The 18,125-nt window shown below is 41.0% G+C and overlaps 2 protein-coding genes across 2 annotated transcripts in view; one reads left to right on the forward strand and one right to left on the reverse strand.

Moving 5' to 3' along the window:
• Window positions 1–43: 43 nt before the first annotated feature.
• On the reverse strand, window positions 44–11,857 carry wash1 (WAS protein family homolog 1). Its single transcript, XM_042495814.1, has 11 exons — window positions 11,732–11,857; window positions 10,986–11,126; window positions 9,423–9,534; window positions 8,827–8,973; window positions 3,884–4,020; window positions 3,599–3,734; window positions 2,427–2,622; window positions 2,162–2,338; window positions 1,176–1,334; window positions 582–653; window positions 44–499 (listed from the first exon to the last, which is right to left on the reverse strand). The coding sequence occupies exons 1-11, from the start codon at window positions 11,737–11,739 to the stop codon at window positions 357–359; spliced, it is 1,428 nt and encodes a 475-aa protein (XP_042351748.1). The 5' UTR covers window positions 11,740–11,857; the 3' UTR covers window positions 44–356.
• A 1,310-nt stretch (window positions 11,858–13,167) lies between these two features.
• Window positions 13,168–18,125, forward strand: part of iqsec3b (IQ motif and Sec7 domain ArfGEF 3b) — a 36,295-nt gene continuing 31,337 nt past the window's right edge. The window contains exon 1 of the mRNA XM_042495815.1: window positions 13,168–13,867. Coding sequence (XP_042351749.1) covers window positions 13,347–13,867 — 521 coding nt within the window. The 5' untranslated portion in view covers window positions 13,168–13,346. The remainder of the gene's footprint in view (window positions 13,868–18,125) is intronic.

Below are 18,125 nucleotides of genomic sequence, written 5' to 3' on the forward strand. Positions count from 1 at the left end.
AGAAGATATTAAATATTTAAAGAATTCTATGTTAATAGTTATGTAATGCAAAAATTACTTTTATTTAATGGAAAAATGTTAGTGAAATGGTTCCATGATTTCAGTGAGGGTTATAATAACATTTGCTTGTTTCATTTTATGAAAATATGCTTTACAATGAACCAATACATTGTTTTGTTACTGGCGTTTTAGTGGTGTTTTTGTTCAAGTTGTTCAACAAACCAATGCAGCCAATTATTGGCCATTTACACTGAAAGTTTCTACTCTCAATAAAACTTTTTCTAATATTGTTAAGTGTTGGCAGAAATGTCTTTTGCTTTCATTACCAGCACTTTAAGTTTTCATTGTCCATCGCGTTATGCTTCCCAGTCATCATCATCTGTTGCCACATGTGGGGCAGGAAGTGGTGGGATGGCATCTGACATCCTGGCGAATGCACTGCTGGTACCAGCAGGAGCGTCACTTGACTCCCCACCTGCTGGACCCTTACCGGATATACCTGCAGAGAGAGCAGGAAACATTATTTGCTGCACTCACTCCTAACATTCTGCAATTTCACTCCACAGAACAGGGCCCCTTACCTTTCCTTCGCATGGCAAGTTTATTGAAGAGATCAGACATGAAGTCTCCACCACTGGATGCTGCTCTCACTGCTGTGAGGCAAAGACAGGAAATTACTAAATAATCATGCAATCAGTTTTTTTTTTAAATTAGTAATTGGAGCAGTGAAACTGTTTCACTCAATCCCCAGCACTGCGCTTCAAAGTGGAGCACATAATTACAACAAGACTTGTTATCTAGGAACTGTATGAGCAGCTCTTTCTAAATATAAAATGTTAGGTCGTGACCTGGCCAGCCAGCCGGAAATGGAGGCAAAGATATGACATACAATATTAGGCCAGACAATTTAAAATACGCCCGTGACCAAGTTAACCCTTTTAATGAAGTTGTCATTTATAAAGTAAAGTTCACAAAGCCATCAGCTGTGATGAAAACCATATAAGGTACATACATTCACATCCTGACATGCAGTGTGACACTTAAGCTCAGAGACTACAGACTAGTCACATGCGGTGCTTTGATTGCAACAACCTACTCATGGTTGTTAAAGCTGCATCCTGTAGCATTTAATAAAACATGAGCGGAGCCACATCTCCACTCAAACAATCAGACACCTTGCTCTTGCTCCTTCTGTTTCTTCTTCTCCATCTTGCGCTCTTTGACGTTGCGTAACTTGGCTTTGCCGATGCCTCCAGCGTTGCGGATGGACTCCAGGAGACTGGCACGGCCGTCTGACGGCTCGACAACCTCGCTGGGAGCACCAGACACAGGGCCTGCACACAGAGGAGAGTGGGGAAGGGCAGAGTCATTTCTGCTTAAGCCCATTAATGTCAATTAGGACTATCTGAAGCTACGTTCACAATGCAGGCTCAAGTGTCCCAAATCAGATTTCTTCCCCCCTATGTGACCAACATTTGACTGATGACAGTGTGAACAGCACAAATCACATGAAATCTGATCTTTGCAAATCAGATTTGGGCCACTTTCACTACATTCACACTGCAAGCTTTGGTGCTCATTTCCATTTGTTTCCAGATCCGATTTTTTAGCTGATCACATTATCATTTAAAATGTAGCCAATATCAGACTCCAGTGTGAACTGATCATGACCCTGATGTGACTACTCGGAATGTTGATTTTTTTCTGAGTTTGCTCACTGCCATTTGCTTATATGTACGTGACGCAGCAGTTTTCTACCCCAATGTTATTATACATAAACAGTTGTGATTGCGACTGAGTCAATGTCATAGACTGTATAAATAATGTACGTTTATTGCAACTACCTGAAAGTGGGCATATCTCCACCAGCTGCGGAGGAGTCAGACATACTTCATCATTAACGGATTCTCTACTGATTCTTGTATACTGGGACAAGGACAGCAGTCCAATTAAATTGCTTAATCAAGTTATAACTGTAGCTCAACTAAGCTGTGCAAGGAATGTACTAACTGAATGATGACTTGAATATTAGGCCAACTACAGAACATTTGCTCAATTATAACCTATTTCTTTAGAGAATAGCATAGATTTGGGGCTTTTGAGAGAACATTCAGGGCTGGAACCCCAGAAGCCAGCCTCTGCTTCACCCCCTACAACACACCTGAACTTGGTGCTCGAGAGACTTCAGTGGCACTATCGACAGGAGGTGGAGGTGGAGGAGGTGGTGGAGGGGGAGCTCCTGCAGCAATGGCTGGAACGAAGGCAGGTTCAGGAGGAGGAGGAGGAGGTGGAGGGGGAGGGGGTGGAGGTGGTGGAGCATTAGGTTGCAGCTGGGACCCTGAAAGAAGAAGAGAAAAAAGATTAATCAGCCTCCAAACGCAGTTTCAACCTAAACTACGATAAGATCTTGCACAGTGGGAGTGTACCCGGTGCGCTGCTCTCCTCAGAGAAGGAGGGCAGGTCAGGGATGTTGTGTGTGGGTCCTGATGGGGCAAAGCCGGGCCCAAGGTCCGCACTGTAGGACAGGTCGTCTGCGATGCCTGGCAAGTCAGGTAAGTAGGATGGCACATCTATCTCGGGCACCTGGCCCAAGTCTGGCACATAGAAATAAGACTCTGCCGTCTGTTAGAGAGAAAAGTTAAGAGGCAATATTAGGCAGGTTTTAGTTACAGAGTTGATGTTCTGTGACTTCTCTGGCGATAACATTTCAAGAATCATGGAGATGGATGTTCAAAACATTAATAGCTTTACTTCAACCACACTAGCCTTCATTATTTGTAATTCAAGGCCACATAAGCGTGTTATGGAGCCATAATGGAAAGGCAAGCTCCTTATACCTGCGAGCGGCCACATATGTCATGGGGCCGCTGTGGCTCAGAGGTAGAGTGGGTCGTCCTCTATTCCGAAGGTCAGCGGTTCGATCCCCAGCTCCTCTGGGCAACATGTCGAAGTATCCTTGGGCAAGATACTGAACCCTAAAGGAGTGTGAGTGTGTGTGAATGAATACTGAGTACCTTGTACGGTAGCCTCAGCCATCAGTGTGTGAATGTGTGTGTGAATGGGTGAATGTGACATGTAGTGTTAAAGTGCTTTGAGTGGTCAATAAGGCTAGAAAAGCCCTATACAAGTATAGTCCATTTACCATTTACCATATGAAGGATTTCTGGGGCAGTCCACGATTTCACAGAGGAATTCTGGATTCAAAACTTCTGGATGATCAGCTCAACTTTTGAAGAGTTATGCGATGCAGTAACATCATCATAACAACCATTTGGCGTATTTTATATTCACAATTTCAATTTGCACAATTTAAGGGTTAATGGAAATCCACCTGTTGATGATCAAATGCATCATAACCAATCTTACTTATGAAAATTCTAATTAGCATTGTGTTGTGGTTGAAAAAGGGTGTCTGAGGGGGGCGTCTGATGGAGGTTGCATCCTCGCTGCGGCGGCTGCGGGTTCGATTCCAGCCTCGGCCCTTTGCTGCATCTCTCCCCCTCTCTCTCTCCCCCCTTTCACATTCAAATTGTCCCATCTATTAAAGGCAATAAAAGCCCCCCAAAAAATCTTTGAAAGGAAAGGGTGTTTGAGGTACCTGTCTCTCCAGTTGCTCTCTCTTTGTGATGGACAAGGGTGCATCAAATGGCTTCTCTTCTTTTTCTGTCTCTAGTGTTGTGTGTGTTTTTGTCACTGCTCCCGCCAGAGGATCAAGGAACACATACTTCTTATATCTTCAACAGCACACAAATCCACAGATATGAAGAGAAGATTTAAGTCAAATCCAAGCTCACAGTCAGCATCTATTTGTGTGTGTGTGTGTGTGTGTGTGTGTGTGTGTGTGTGTGTGTGTGTGTGTGTGTGTGTGTGTGTGTGGACTCACAGGTTCTCTGTCGTATTAAAGAGCAACAGGGAGCTGACGGATGAGATATTCCGCGGCAGACTGCCCAGCCCCTCCTCGGTCTCATCCTCAGACTTCTTCGTCTTGCTCACACACACCGGGAAATGCATCAACTTCTCCTTAAAGGATGACATGGCGACATAAAGTGAGAGGCAGATTTGTAAAATGTCAACTTAATCTTCTTGAAAAACGGGAATCACAAATGCCACCAAAGATGCACTTGCATGCTCACAACAATACCCAGTTATACTGTATGGCTGGGGACATTGCTTCTGGGGGGATACTGAATGATACATTTCTGCACCAGAGAAAATTGCCAGCAGTGTTTTCATTTCTCCCTCTTCGACCTCTCTGACAAATATGCAAAGATACACACACCAAACACAAAACAACACAGTGCAAGACTGAGCAGACACAGCAGAAAATATGTTGTTTTTTAAGGTTTCCTAAAATGGTAATGGAAAAACTGTGGTGTTCACTATAAATAATGCAGGAGACACACACACACACACACACACACACACACACACACACACACACACACACACACACACACAAAACCATTTAGAAAAAACACTACCACACACTGTACTTTTACTTATCTACATAGTTGTTGTTTTGTTTTGTTTACACCACCTTTTACCTCCTAATGGAGCATCAACTTTGGAGCAAAAAAAAAGCGAGGCAAACACAAAGTTGGTCTGATGTGCTCTCCTCTTTAATATCTTTAGAGCTGTATAATAACCCGACCTGTTCTGATAAATATTCTAACCAAAAAAGCCCAGACATTTCAGTGCAAATGCCACGATGCCCATTAAGGCCGATGTAAATTTTCAATAACTGGATGTCAGTTTGTTATTTGACTGTGAGAAATTTCATGGATGCAACTTATCAGTGCTGGTTGAGTGACAAAGTAAGTTGTTTTTAAAACATGAATGCTGTTAATCATGAAAAAACAGCTGTTCATGAAAAGTTTAGCATGAAAACAAAACAGCAGAAAATGTGGCATGCAATTCGTCATGCAGACAGTAACACACAAATGTGAGGCATACTTAATAACAGGTTGTGTGATATTCTTGTTTATCTAGCTGTCTTATCAATAAAAACACAAATGCCCAAGAAAAATAAGATTAAAAAAAACAGAGGGTCCAACATGTATGGAAGACTAATGCATTCACTTCTCAAAAAAATACTTGCCCTGTTTTCCTGAATTAACAATATTGTTATCTCAGCATTCTGAGAAAAGTTTTGAGCTGATTTTTTTTTATTTTGAGATAATGATCTTATTAATTCAAAATTAAGTGCAAGTTTTTTTTCTCAAGTGTATGTATTACGCATCTGTCCACATCAGACCTTTAAGTTGACAAAATCTAAAACTCTGATAAGTACTTTGAATAAATATCTGAATAATGCAATGTGTTTACCTGATCTGTTTTGAGGTAAGCAGTTATTTGTTCACATGCATATGACAGTGTTTTTTCATTAGGGCTGCAACTAACAATTATGTTCCTGACTGAATAATTTTCCAATTATTTTCTTAATGAATTGATTCATCATTTGGTTTTCAAAGCAGTAGAAAGATTGGAAAAATGTCTATTACAATATCCTAAAGCCTGCAGTGACTTCATAAAATGTCTTGTTTAGTCCAACCAACATTTACAATTTACAAACCCCAAAATATCAAATTTATATTATAAATACATAATTTATATCACCCTGTGACAGTCTGGCAACCTGCTCAGGGTGTAACCCTCCTCTCACCCAATGACAGCTGGGATAGGGTCCAGCACTCCCACGACCCTTACGAGGACAAGCAGTTACAGAACAAAAGAGTGAATAATTTGTAGTATCATTATAAAATTAAATTTAAATGATATTGTAAGACCAAGGAGAGCAGCAAATACTTCAGTTTAAGAAACTAAAAATATCACATTTTTGGCATTTTTGCTTGAAAAAGGGCATAAACAATTAATTGATTATCAATTTAGTTGCCAATTAATGTTCTGTCAATCAAATAATGAATTTACCAATCGTTACAGTAGCATTTTTAATATTCTAACATATGCAGATCAGTAGAAACTGGCCCGTTGATAATCATCATGACATGTCACCAAATTCTGTGCAGTTTAAAATTTGGCTGAAAACCATTTTGAAAAAGAGCCATCTTTCAACACAGATGCCCGTCTGGCTGGTGTTACTTTAAGCATAACAGCCCAGATGTCCTCTCCCACCTCCCTAAAGGATGCTAAAGTGGTTCCATATCAGACAGGATATAATATCTCTGCAGGGAGGCATGCAAGAGACATCAGATTTTCCCAGCACCTCAGCGGACTCCTTTCCAACATGAAGGAGAAGCCGCAGGCACCTTGCGAAGGAGACTCATTTAGGCTGCTTCTTCTTCTTTAGTGATTTCATTCTTTTGGTCATTACTCAGAGTTCAGGGTTATAGGTCAGGGTCTGGACAAAGATTCAGTTTTTGCCTTCAGGCTCAACTAATGCCTCACACCTACATCACTTTGGTACCACAGTCACAGTAGACATTGGACACAGACTGCAAAAAACAGCTGGTGGCTGAGATTTATGTTTGTTTGTTTTTATTTTAAAAAAAAGAAAAAAGGTATCAAGCTGGTTAACTCATCGTCTCTCTGTGCCTGCCACTGCCTATTATAGATCAAGTTTTCCAAACTTTAAGTTGGATCTGCAACCCAGTCCTCTAATCGCCCTTTATGGCACCACCGGAGAGGACGATGAACACCAGACTCTAATCCAACACCAGATACTGGGCCTCATGCAAAAGCGCGTTACCAAAGTGAGAGGAAAAATATCTCACTTTCACAGTCCACAAATTGTTGTCCAACACAAGGAAAAATGATTTTTGCATTTTAGGAACATTTAAAAAATGCATGGATATCAAATTAATTATGAATCAAATTTAGATGAGGTTTTAGAGCGATTATAATGTCTGGATTATTACATTTCAGGCCTAATACTTGATGCATCAATCCAATTACTATTATTTCAGTGTGCGTCCCTCTGCTGACCAGTGGTGTGATTAAACTAAGTACATTTACTCAAGTACTATACTTAAGTACAAATCTGAAGTTACTTTTATTACTTGAGTATTTTCATCTCATTCTTCTTCTACTCCACTACACTTAAGAGGAAAATATTGTACTTTTTACTCCACTACTATTATGAGATAACTTCTTCACAAATTAAGATTTTTGCACACAAACCAAAACTAAGAAGTGCCGCTGAAACAATTAGGCGGTTAATTATAGAATGAACTGGCAAATATTTCTTTCATCATTAAAGTCATTTTTCATGCCAAAGACATTTCTTTGTTTCAGCTTCTCATATATACTGTATGTATGAGGAACTGCTGCTTTTTCTTTTAATTATTTTGATTATTTTGATTTATTAAATGTATTTAACCCTTTTACATGTGTACTTTTACTTTTAATACTTGAGGTGACCTTGAGTGTCGAGAAAGGCACCGATAAATAAAATGTATTATTATTAGTAGTAGTATTATTATTATTGTTATTATAATACTTCATTGTATTTCCTTCAAATCAAATTCACTTTGTTTAAGTTTATTTAACAGTATGCCTACATGAGTTTCACTACTGCAGAAGTTCTTCTTACAGCCTTGTTTGTGTCATGTGTCCAGTCTTGTTCATGTGTCTTTGCACAGAGCAACCTGCTCTTATATAGTGTTTAGTGTTACCTGTGCTAACAAGTGATTTATGATCAGTGGGATTCATCATTGAGTACACCTGGTCAGAGAAGATTTGGATAGTTAAGAACATATGGTGCATCTGGAGTTGACTTCTCCTATATTTTCTCTTACCGGAAAATCAAGAGAAAATGTAAGAGAAATTTTAGAGAGTGTTGCTGCATGAGGCCTATTGTCTTTCGCCTCTCTGCTGGACACATAAAGTCCTGCCTGAACAATATACAATTTGTGACTGAAGAAAATTCCAAAAAGGTGTAGGGGCCGTTTTCTGAAATACTTCCAGAGCTCTCAGTCAAACTGATGATTATGTATTTATTCCTTGTTGTTGTTGTTGCCCTCAGTCAGTGTATACTCTGTTAATATACCCCGTTATTCTGAAATTGCCTTTAACATAGGCATTATCCATCTTTTTTTTAATGTTAAACCTGACCTCCAGCTCATGTCATTTTTGTACTACTCCAGAGATAGAGGACTGTCCTATTGTTTATTCTCGGGCTGTTATTTGGGAATGGAATGGGGAGGATTGTGATTTGATTTCATGCTTTGTTTCTCGTCATGTATATGCTCTGTAAAGTTTTAGACCTGTTGTATACAGTGTGTAAACTTGTCAAAATTCAATTAAAACATTCTTGATTAAAAAAAGAAATGTAGATTGGAGAGTTTATTCCGATTATTGAGGTATCATACTGTTTTAAATCATATGCCAGCAGAAAAGAAGACTTTGGATTCTGGGGGAGAAAGGTGGACTCTGTCCTGGTCATGGGACAGACGAGAAGCTCCTCACACCTGCATAAATATTGATGGGGTCATGGGAGTTTGTCCCTCCAGCCTGCATAAATATGGAGGAGTGGAGACTTCAGCTCCAAGCTGTCCTGTCCTCATATGACCGCAGCGAGAGCCGTTTCACAATTCCGAGCAGTAAGATAAAGGCCATGTAAATGGAAATTAATCATGCCTCTATTTATCCCTGTTTTAAACCCGCAGTTTCAGCAGTGTCAGCTGTATTAAAAGGCCCTAACACCATCAAGTTAGCGTGCACTTTTCTTTTATATTAGTTATAGCACTATGGCTCGTGGGCTTCAACACAGAAGAACACTTTGTGAAAAGGTGGCGTTCTTCACGAGTCACAGTTTTTGCTGTTGCATTAATTCCTCGTGTAATCAGCATTTTACTGTGTTTATCTCACCTGCAAGGCCTTCTCATCAAAGGGTCGGAGTTTATTTTGTATCCTGTGTCGGGGGCGAGTTTGTGCGGAGTGGTCTGTAGCCTCAGTGAAGATAGAGGAGTAATCCTGAAGTCTATCTGGGGCCGGGTACTTAGCACTGGAGAAAACCTACACAAACACACACACAGAACAGCTATAACTGACAGCATGGGGCTTAATATTGCTTTCAATGATCTGATCATTGTGTCTCTGTAGTGTATAATTAATGCAATATATAATAAGGGCTGGGCAATATGGGCTTAAAATTATATTGCGATAATTTTAGGCTAGATACACAATATGTATCGCAATATTGTAATCTCCCCTGAAAAGCACTTCATTAATGCTAGAGCCGGGAGACAGAATTGAAGATTTTATTTTAATTTAATTTTTTTTTTTTTTTTTTTTTTACCAAATTCCCTCTTTGATGTGACAATATTGTAGGAAATTATATCACAATACAACAATATCCAATATCCAAGATGATATATAGTCTTATATCTCGACGCGATATAATATCTTTACATTGCCCAGCCCTATGTTTAAAGCTGCCTGTCAAAGTGCAGATGTCATGTTACCTTGGTGGCCTTCTTGCTGCCTTTGATCTTGTCGACCCGGGCCTGAGCCAGTCTGATCCGGTCAGTGACGCTCTGCAGCTGACGGCGGTTCTTCTCCACACTGTCTGACACCCTGGAAGCAATACATCCAATACACACCAACATAAATATGGACATAAAAACATCCACACACAGTTAAAATATTAGTATCAATATTACACAAACTAATATAAAGAAGTGCATAACTTGAGAAACTATTCCACATTCCTGTCTTTATATACACTCAGCAGGGCGCTGAGTCCCCAGAATGAATATATAAGAATATATAAGACATTGAGGACTTCATGCATTTCATGAGGACGATGTGCAAGTTTTACACAGCTGTGCCTATACTCTATTAATCGTTTGACATCAATCATCTAATTACTACACACTAGCTTTTAAAAGGTTATATTGGTAAAGCAATTATGTTGATAAATGTCACTCCTTTCATGGAGTTACAGGAGATACTTCTTCAGTTTTCAGCTTGCCCGACAGGACCACCTGCTCGAAAACATGTCCTGTGGCATACAATATGGTATACAATACGGATTTGTACTGTGCAATCATTAAATGTGAAAACATTTTCTTATGTCCAGAAATACTTTGAACAGATGCCTTTTTGATTGCTGTTTTGGGTTTTAAAATGATTTGTTAACCACATGTGGGGCAAATCTCCCCCACTTTGTTGTTCTTTTACTCTCTTCAGTCCCTGTTATTTGAGTAAAGTTACATGACCTTCAATTATGTGAGTGCTCAAATCACAAATACTTCATTAACATGCTTTCTGCATGTTAATCAACTATCACCCCGCCAAAAGTGCTAACATCCTTGCCTCTTTTTAACCTCAAACAAGTTAAATGTCCTTGTTTGTTAACTCTCTGCTGGTTTCAACACTCACACTGCCTTCTGACATTTTTGACTTTATTCAACTAAAAAATAAATTAAATAATCAAGAAGAAATTATCAACACACAATAAGTAATTAAAACAGCCTTGAATGGGTGCAAAAGTGCTACAAAAAATGGAAAAATAATTTGTACAATATAAAAAAATTCCATAATTAATTAATCTCTCAATAATTCTTTTTTTTTTAAATTTAGTAAAATGTTCAAAACATGTTGAAAATAATGACATATTGCATAACTGAAATTGAAATATTCTAGTTAACAGCTGCATCAGGATGCTGTTTGTTGACTTCAGCTCAGTATTCAACACAATCTCTCCCATGAAGCTGAAACTTAACACCCTGGGCTTCAGTATAACGCTCTGCAACTGGACTTCCTCATAAGTATACCCCAGAGAGTTCGAATTGACGTCTAACAAACAGATCCTCTACAACTCTGTCCTTTAAAATCAAGGCTGACTACTTTTCTCTCTATCGCTGCCTTTTGTCAAATTAAATATTTATTCATTTCTTACACTGCTCTGTAACTTTCATTTCTATATTTTATACCTGTCCCATTATTTTTTTAACTGTTCATTATTTTGAATTCTCAAGCTCAAATCAAGTTTTTAATGTTTTTTTTTAATGTCTTTTGCTTGCCTCCTGAAAATATCCGTCGAGATAGTCTCCAAGTATAATAATGCATCTACTATCTGATGGACAGCCTCCTCTCGCCTCAGGTCTGGCTGAATGAGAGGCACTGAGAACACCTGGCCCTCCAGGCAGTGCTTCTGGGTCATCCTAAAAGACAACAACACAGGACAGAGTTTAGAGTCAAGACGAGGTTGTGTATTACACAGTCAAAACCCTGATCCTGAGCATGAAAGTTAATTCCTGTCCATGAGGTCAGATAATATTATTCTAGTAAAATCCAACTTTGATCTCTCCGTGATGACAGACAAAAAACTGAAAGAGAAGGTGTGGTAGAATAGTCAAAGAGTCAAAACACTCCTTCACAGCGATGCTTGATGTTAGATTAATCACCATAAAACTGTCATGTCGCTATTAAGAGCCAGGGAACTAAAGGCTGACCTCCAGGCTCCCAGACCTCATCTGACTCTCACATGACAATGCTGCCGACGTATGTTGGTTATTTTTCTGTTTTAGTCTGTTAATTGGTCACTGTAGATGTACGTGATCCTATCAACAGCCACAGCCAGTACACCCGCACTGAGGCTGTTTACAACAAAGACATGTTTCAGTAAATAATCTGTATAATGTGAACCAGTGGCTCAGCGGTCGAGCTTGTCCATGCTAAAGAAAGCCCAAAGCCGTTAGCCTTAAACCGAAAAAATGCTTAGTATGTTATACTGAAAAATGTATTCGCTTGGCAGCATTAGTCTTACCTGACCATGGGTGTTGTTTGCTTGTAAACGGTTGCAGAATTGATTTAAAAAAAAAAAAAAAAGATATATAAAAGACAGCTCGGTTATCGGTGCTACCCTACGAGCTACTTGATTAGCAAAACAACGGGTCTGTACTTCCGTATCCCTTAGACACGTGACCACGCAGTATTTGACGTGTTGCCTTCATGTTCTCTCAAAGATGTCTGCGTTCTTGATCTCACCTGAAGGACTTCAATGATCTAAGGTGTAGGTTTCTACAGCTGAGGAAACTCATATTAAACTGCCTTTATCAGCAAAGCCAGATTAAAGAAAGTGTACATTTACACTATTAGATCACGAGAGTCTGAAAACAACAAAAATGTTATTGCTTTTTAGACAAGGCTTGTTACTTAACTCTTTGATACCAGGGCAAATAGGCTTGATGCCTTTCAGAAACTTAGGAAGAAATGATCCAAAACTTTGCTAAACAAATGATGTTACATTATTATCATTGTTTTTATTACTATTATTACTATTATTATTATTAGTAGTAGTAGTAGTAGTAGTAGTAGTAGTAGTAGTAGTAGTGACAGTACTACAAACAGTAATAGTATTAGACCATCATTATACAAAAAAGTATTAATTTATTCCAAAGGCTTATAATAAGGAATAACACAAGTTTTTGTGCAGTGTTGGGATGGTTAGCATACTTATGAAATGTAATAGGTTACAAATTGAAAATAAAAGGTAAAAAGTAAAGTAACTTAATTAATAAAAGTGAAAAAAAACATGAAATTTCTGTTCTGACGATGATTACCTTTCGTTTAAAAACATGTTTTAAACAGGCAATAAAGTTGAAAACACCTAAAAACACAAGTGCTTAAATGCAAAGCAACATAATCAATGTTTTATTCAACATATAGGCGAAAGTTTTTACCGGACAGAATTTTTTTCATATGTAACTCCTTTGTAATCACCAGCATTTGGATTAGTAACTGTAAATTCATTATCTTTTTTCTCAGACACTGTATTTATACATGTATTAATCTATTTTTTTATTCAATAATTGTAACTGCCAGATGCAACTAGTTACTCCCAAACACTACTGAGCAAAAGTCCTACAAAGCGGGGGAAAAATGTGAATTTTCAGATTTTAACTAAATGCATCTTGAGATTTGAAGTGCAGAGCAGACGCAGGAGAATCTCTTTGTTCAGCCTATAGGGTGCGTGCTTGCTCTGTAGTTTTCTCGTCCGTGCGCGTAATGACGCACCCGTCCTCCAGCGCCTCTGCTCCCCTCCTCCCTCCTGTCACATCTGGATCTGGCTCCTCTCATCAGCACCACTCAGCGCAGTGGGAGAGAAAGACAGAGAGAGAGAGAGAGAGAGAGAGGGAGGGAGGGAGACAGAGAGAGAGAGAGAGAGAGAGAGAGCGAAGGGGAGGGAAACGACCGGGGAAGCGGAGGCTAGCTCGGTCGGTGCAGCCTCATCCACAACCGAGAAGAATCAGGGAGAGGAGAGCGGAAGGGCATCTCACCTTCTCATACGCACAAACGGATATTTCGCTTCTCCCCTGCCCTCCGTCCGTCAGTCCAGCTTCTTATTTCTCCTCTTTCTGTTCCCTCCTCTCGTCGTGGGTATGATGATGAGCTCCAGCCTGCTGGAAAACCCGGTGCAGGCAATTCTGTACCTGCGGGAGCTCACCACCATCGTCCAGAACCAGCAGAGTCTCATCCAGACCCAGCGCGCCCGGATAGAGGAGCTGGACCGGCGGGTGGACGAGCTCATCGGCGAGAACAGGCACCTGCGGGACGTCAGGGTACAACAGCAGCATCTCTACCATCACCACCATCACCATCACCCCGACACCAGCCCGCATCAGCACCACCACCCTCAGGAGCCACAGCTCAAGACCGGCGCGGGATCTCTGCCAGACCATGCGGCTGCACCAGCTCAGGTCGAGGTGACTCCGGGGGTCCAATCGTCGCCTCCAAAACCTATGGACCCGGGAGACATGCAGCTGGTCCCGGCCGACCCGTCCATGGTTTCCCCGGTTGAAAGTGACCCGGAAAACGGCGGAAGTTACCACAGCTGCCGCTCTTTGGTTCCGATGACCCCCACAACCCTGTGTCGATCCCTGGCCCTGGCTAAGAAATCCGAGTGAGTGGAGCTTATGTGCTTGTTTGCATATACGTGTGTCTGTCCTTAAACAGTAGAGAATGGCAGGCTGTTCAGAATGTTTCCATGTTATTTATACAATTTTAAAACCTTCTGATGGGTTAATTTTCCTGCATTGCCAACCTACATTAATGTTCTACCTGGGTTATAGCAGCCAGTCTTGAGTCCCTCATATTTGTGCAACATCCGTCTAAAGCAGTATAATTTGGAGCATGCACGCGCGCGTGTGCGTGTCCCACAGCTTGAGAGGCGTTTAATTAATGAAGAAGGCGCTTGCAAATTTCCAATTTTCAGCTGTGTGTGTCGGCTAAGGACTGTGCCAGAAGAGGAAGAGGTGGATTATTTAAATGAGAAACTGGATCACGATCACTGGATCATTACATAACAAACAGCTGTAGGCCTTAACGTGTGTGTGCGTGCGTGCGTGCGTGCGTGCGCACACGCACGCACGCACACACACACACACACACACACACACTGCACAGTGGTCAATGTCAGCTCGAGACAGGAGCAGCTTCACGTGCAATGATGAGACGCCGCTAGTCGCTGTCCGAGGTGCTGTTGGATTCTCTTTTAATTACCGCATGGGATCTGTGAACTCTCACGGGACCTCTGGCCCTCTGATGTTGCTGTGTTAGATGAGACACGGGAACGCGCACGCACACACACACACACACACACACACACACACACACACACACACACACAAACACACACACACCAGCACCACTCTGCGTGGCACCAGAGCCTCATGGTACATCAGCACTTCACCTAATGAGAGAAAACCCATTTTCCTCCCTTTTTTCTCTCTTTATGTGTGTGTGTGTGTGTGTGTGTGTGTGTGTGTTCTGTTCATAAGTTGTATCCCAGCAGGAGTCCTGATTGGTCCCTCTGGGACTCCACCCCCCACTGATGGGAGCAACTCAGAACAGAAGAAGAGTTGAGAGGAGCAAAGGAGTTCAGAAGGAGACACATGTAGACTCAGAAAAAGAGTTGATATATCGAATGATTCAGCCACACCTTTACATTTGCCCAGCTTCAGTTGTGTGTGTTTGCATGAGTGTGTGAGTACAGTGCCTGTTGCTCTCTTCCATAGCCTTGCTTAAAACCTGAGTTGTACCCTCTAGAAAGCTTAGCCTGCAGCAGCTATTTGTTATTCTTTGACAGGCATCAGTGTAACACCACTGGTTCTTAATTTAAATTAGTTTAACTGGTGAGGAAGAAATTACAATAAATTAATTGTTATTATAAAAGCTGCAGGCAGAGAACAGCAGAGCCATCTACCAGTTGATCTACTAGCCGTTAGCTTGTAAGAAATCTTTTCATATTTTTATTAAATCACACTGGAAATTCAGGTTTTCAGTCAAAACTTCTACCATGGCACAAGCTTCAGTCTGGCTTGTACAGAGATGTAGAAAAATCGTGTGCTCTTGTTCAGTCTCAATTTTAATGAATAATAAAATAAACATGATGAGCCATAGTTGATCTGACATGAATATATAGGTTTAATGACAACACAAATCAAATCCGAGAACAGCACATACATGGACAAAGACAAAGACTTCCAGAAACCGAACAATGATTCACCCTTATCAATTGTAATTCATGCATCATACAGCTGTGTCTAATATTTGAGTCTGAACAGTATTGATTTTAGTCTTGATTTTATCTTTAGTTTAAGTCAATTTAATTTGCGCAATTTACCGGTTAATGGAAACCAGCCTAGTGAAAGCCTCTGAGACCCCTGAAAGTACCTAACCATGACCATGGAGGAATCATACATTCTCACACTATTATACATGATGACATTTGAATCCTTTCATATAAAATCATTATTCAGTGGCAGACAGAAACAACTCATATAAGGTGGGGTCTGATTTTTTGGGGGCCCCAGTTGAAGCTCTAGGCTGCAGAGTGGGCTTCCTAGTTCCTGCAGGTGCTGATTGTGTGTCCTTGAATGCAACCTTACATCCTCACCTGCCCATTGATTTTGAGTCTCCCTGGATAAGAGCAGTAGCTTAACACCTAATTTATAGTTCTGCTTCTGGCAGGCCAGGCAAGTGAGGGGGAGTTGAGGCTTTCACTTGCATTTTCAGAGGATTCAGCATCCTGTCACCGCCTGCTGCATCCTGTCTGCAGCTGAGTGGAGATCAGATCTGCCCTCCGCTTTTCCTGTTGTCTGTGACTTGTGTGTGTCAGCTAGTTTCGCTTTTACAAAGTGTATGTGTGTGTTGTTGGGCATATGTCTGTGTAGGTGCATGTGTAAGCGGCTTGCTTTCTTTCACACATCCAACATTACACTGTGCGCAGTTATTGGAGTGTTTATCTAAATCTATATCGAGCCCAGTTCTCTTTGCCCTGCAGTTAAACGACTTGTGGGTTGGATGTTACTGTGTTTGTGTGCTCTGCATTGTTGTCAGTGTTGTCAGCGCACGTGGATGCCTCCTATGGGGGGGGCAGGATCCTCTCCTCCGCTCATTCTCTGTCTCTCTACAGCTGAGCCTCCTATCTGCCCCACTTAGCCCATGGAGCGAACAGTAATCAGCCATTCTCAGGAGAGAGAAAGGCAGAGAGATAGAAAAAAGAGAGATGCACGCTCAGTCGTTGGCTTTGATGGAGCCCTTGGAGGTGTCTAGAGGAAGGAGCTCTAGGCTGACATGGAGTGGACTACTGAAAGTGAGACGGCTAAGAGAGATGGGGGAAAAAACAGAGAAAGTGGCGGCGAGAGAATAGGAGATGGGGGAGGGGGGTTCAGTGCGCAGAGAGTGAGACAGGTGCAGGGAGAGACCAAAACAGAAATGATGAAAAGAGTGCATTTGAGGTAGCTGTCTCCTCAGTTTATCTTTCTTGCCAGAAGACAAAATAGATAGGTTGGACAACAGAGGGACAGGCTGTGGTGTCCTGTGGTGCAGTGGAAGGTGCACACAATGTGCTGGCAATGTTTTGAGTCCAAATGGAGCTGATCTTGTTTCATGTCAACCCCCCCTCCTTCCTTACACTCTCTTCTGGATACTGGCTGATGAAAAGCATTGCCTTTTAAGCACTCTTACAAAACAGGACAGAGGAGAGGGATAGTGTGAGGGAGAACGGGGCAGAGAGAGAGAGAGGGAGAGAGAGAGAGAACACGGCCGACAGCAGGAGGCATGTACTGTTGAAATATTCACCTGTTCTCTTTGTAAGTGTTGTTGGAGGCGGATGGCCGTTCTGTGTGTGTCTTGTACAGACAGATGGACGGACCCGTTGAGTGTGTGTATGTATGTGTGTGTGTACGTGTGTGTGTGCGTGCGTGCGCCTGTGTGTGTGTGTGTGTGTGTGTGTGTGTGTGTGTGTGTGTGTGTGTGTGTGGTCAGAGACACAAGCAGCCTGGCCTTTTCCTCAGGGCTGAACTGTTTTATATCAGCCTGGCAGAATAATTCAGCTCTTAAACTGACGGTGAGCAGGAAATGGCTTTGCAAGTTCAGTGCTTTTTACATTTTGGCCTGAAGTTTATTGTCCACTCTCCCTCGTCCGTTAGCCGGGAGGGCATGGGATAACATTTAGTTTGATCTTGTGACCCCCAAAACCTGCAACATTCCCACCAATGTTACCTAGAAGTTGCAATAACGTTTTATAGAAAATATTTTAATCTAATTCTCAAAGAACGTTTTAAGGATGTTCATCTTTTCTAATAATGTCCCTGTAAGGTTTAATGCTGACTAAGATGAAACGTTATAACTACACCATTCTGAGGATCCTTTGGAGATGCTAAGAGGTGACAGATCATAGAATGTTCCTTTTGTAAAACATTCCCACAGTGTTACATGAAAGCAAAGCTAGAACATTTTCAAAGCAACATTCAGAACATGTTATTGAGTGCTGAGATTACAGACCATTTTTTTTCGAAAATGTAATGTGATGTGATATGTTTACAAGAAAAAAAAAACAATTTCTAACACGTTTTGATGTTTGCAGAGAATGTTACGCTTCTTTTAGTTCTGAGAACTAAATGAAAACTTGTTAATGAAAACATTTCTAAAACATTGCATTGGTTGCATTGTACCATTCTCAGAACATTTTTTAAACCAAAAATTACTAGCTGGGTATTCTATTTTGCTTTTTCTACAGTCAGTCATTAACCTAACCCTATCCCCCTCCCCTTTGCTGCTGTAACCATGCAAATTTCCCCACTGTGGGACTAATAAAGGATTATCTTATCTTATGTTATCTTATATTGTCTTGTCTTGTCTTGTCTTAGTGAAGT

The sequence above is a fragment of the Plectropomus leopardus genome, chromosome 11, assembly GCF_008729295.1.
Source record: "Plectropomus leopardus isolate mb chromosome 11, YSFRI_Pleo_2.0, whole genome shotgun sequence".
NCBI classification, from domain to species: domain Eukaryota; kingdom Metazoa; phylum Chordata; class Actinopteri; order Perciformes; family Serranidae; genus Plectropomus; species Plectropomus leopardus.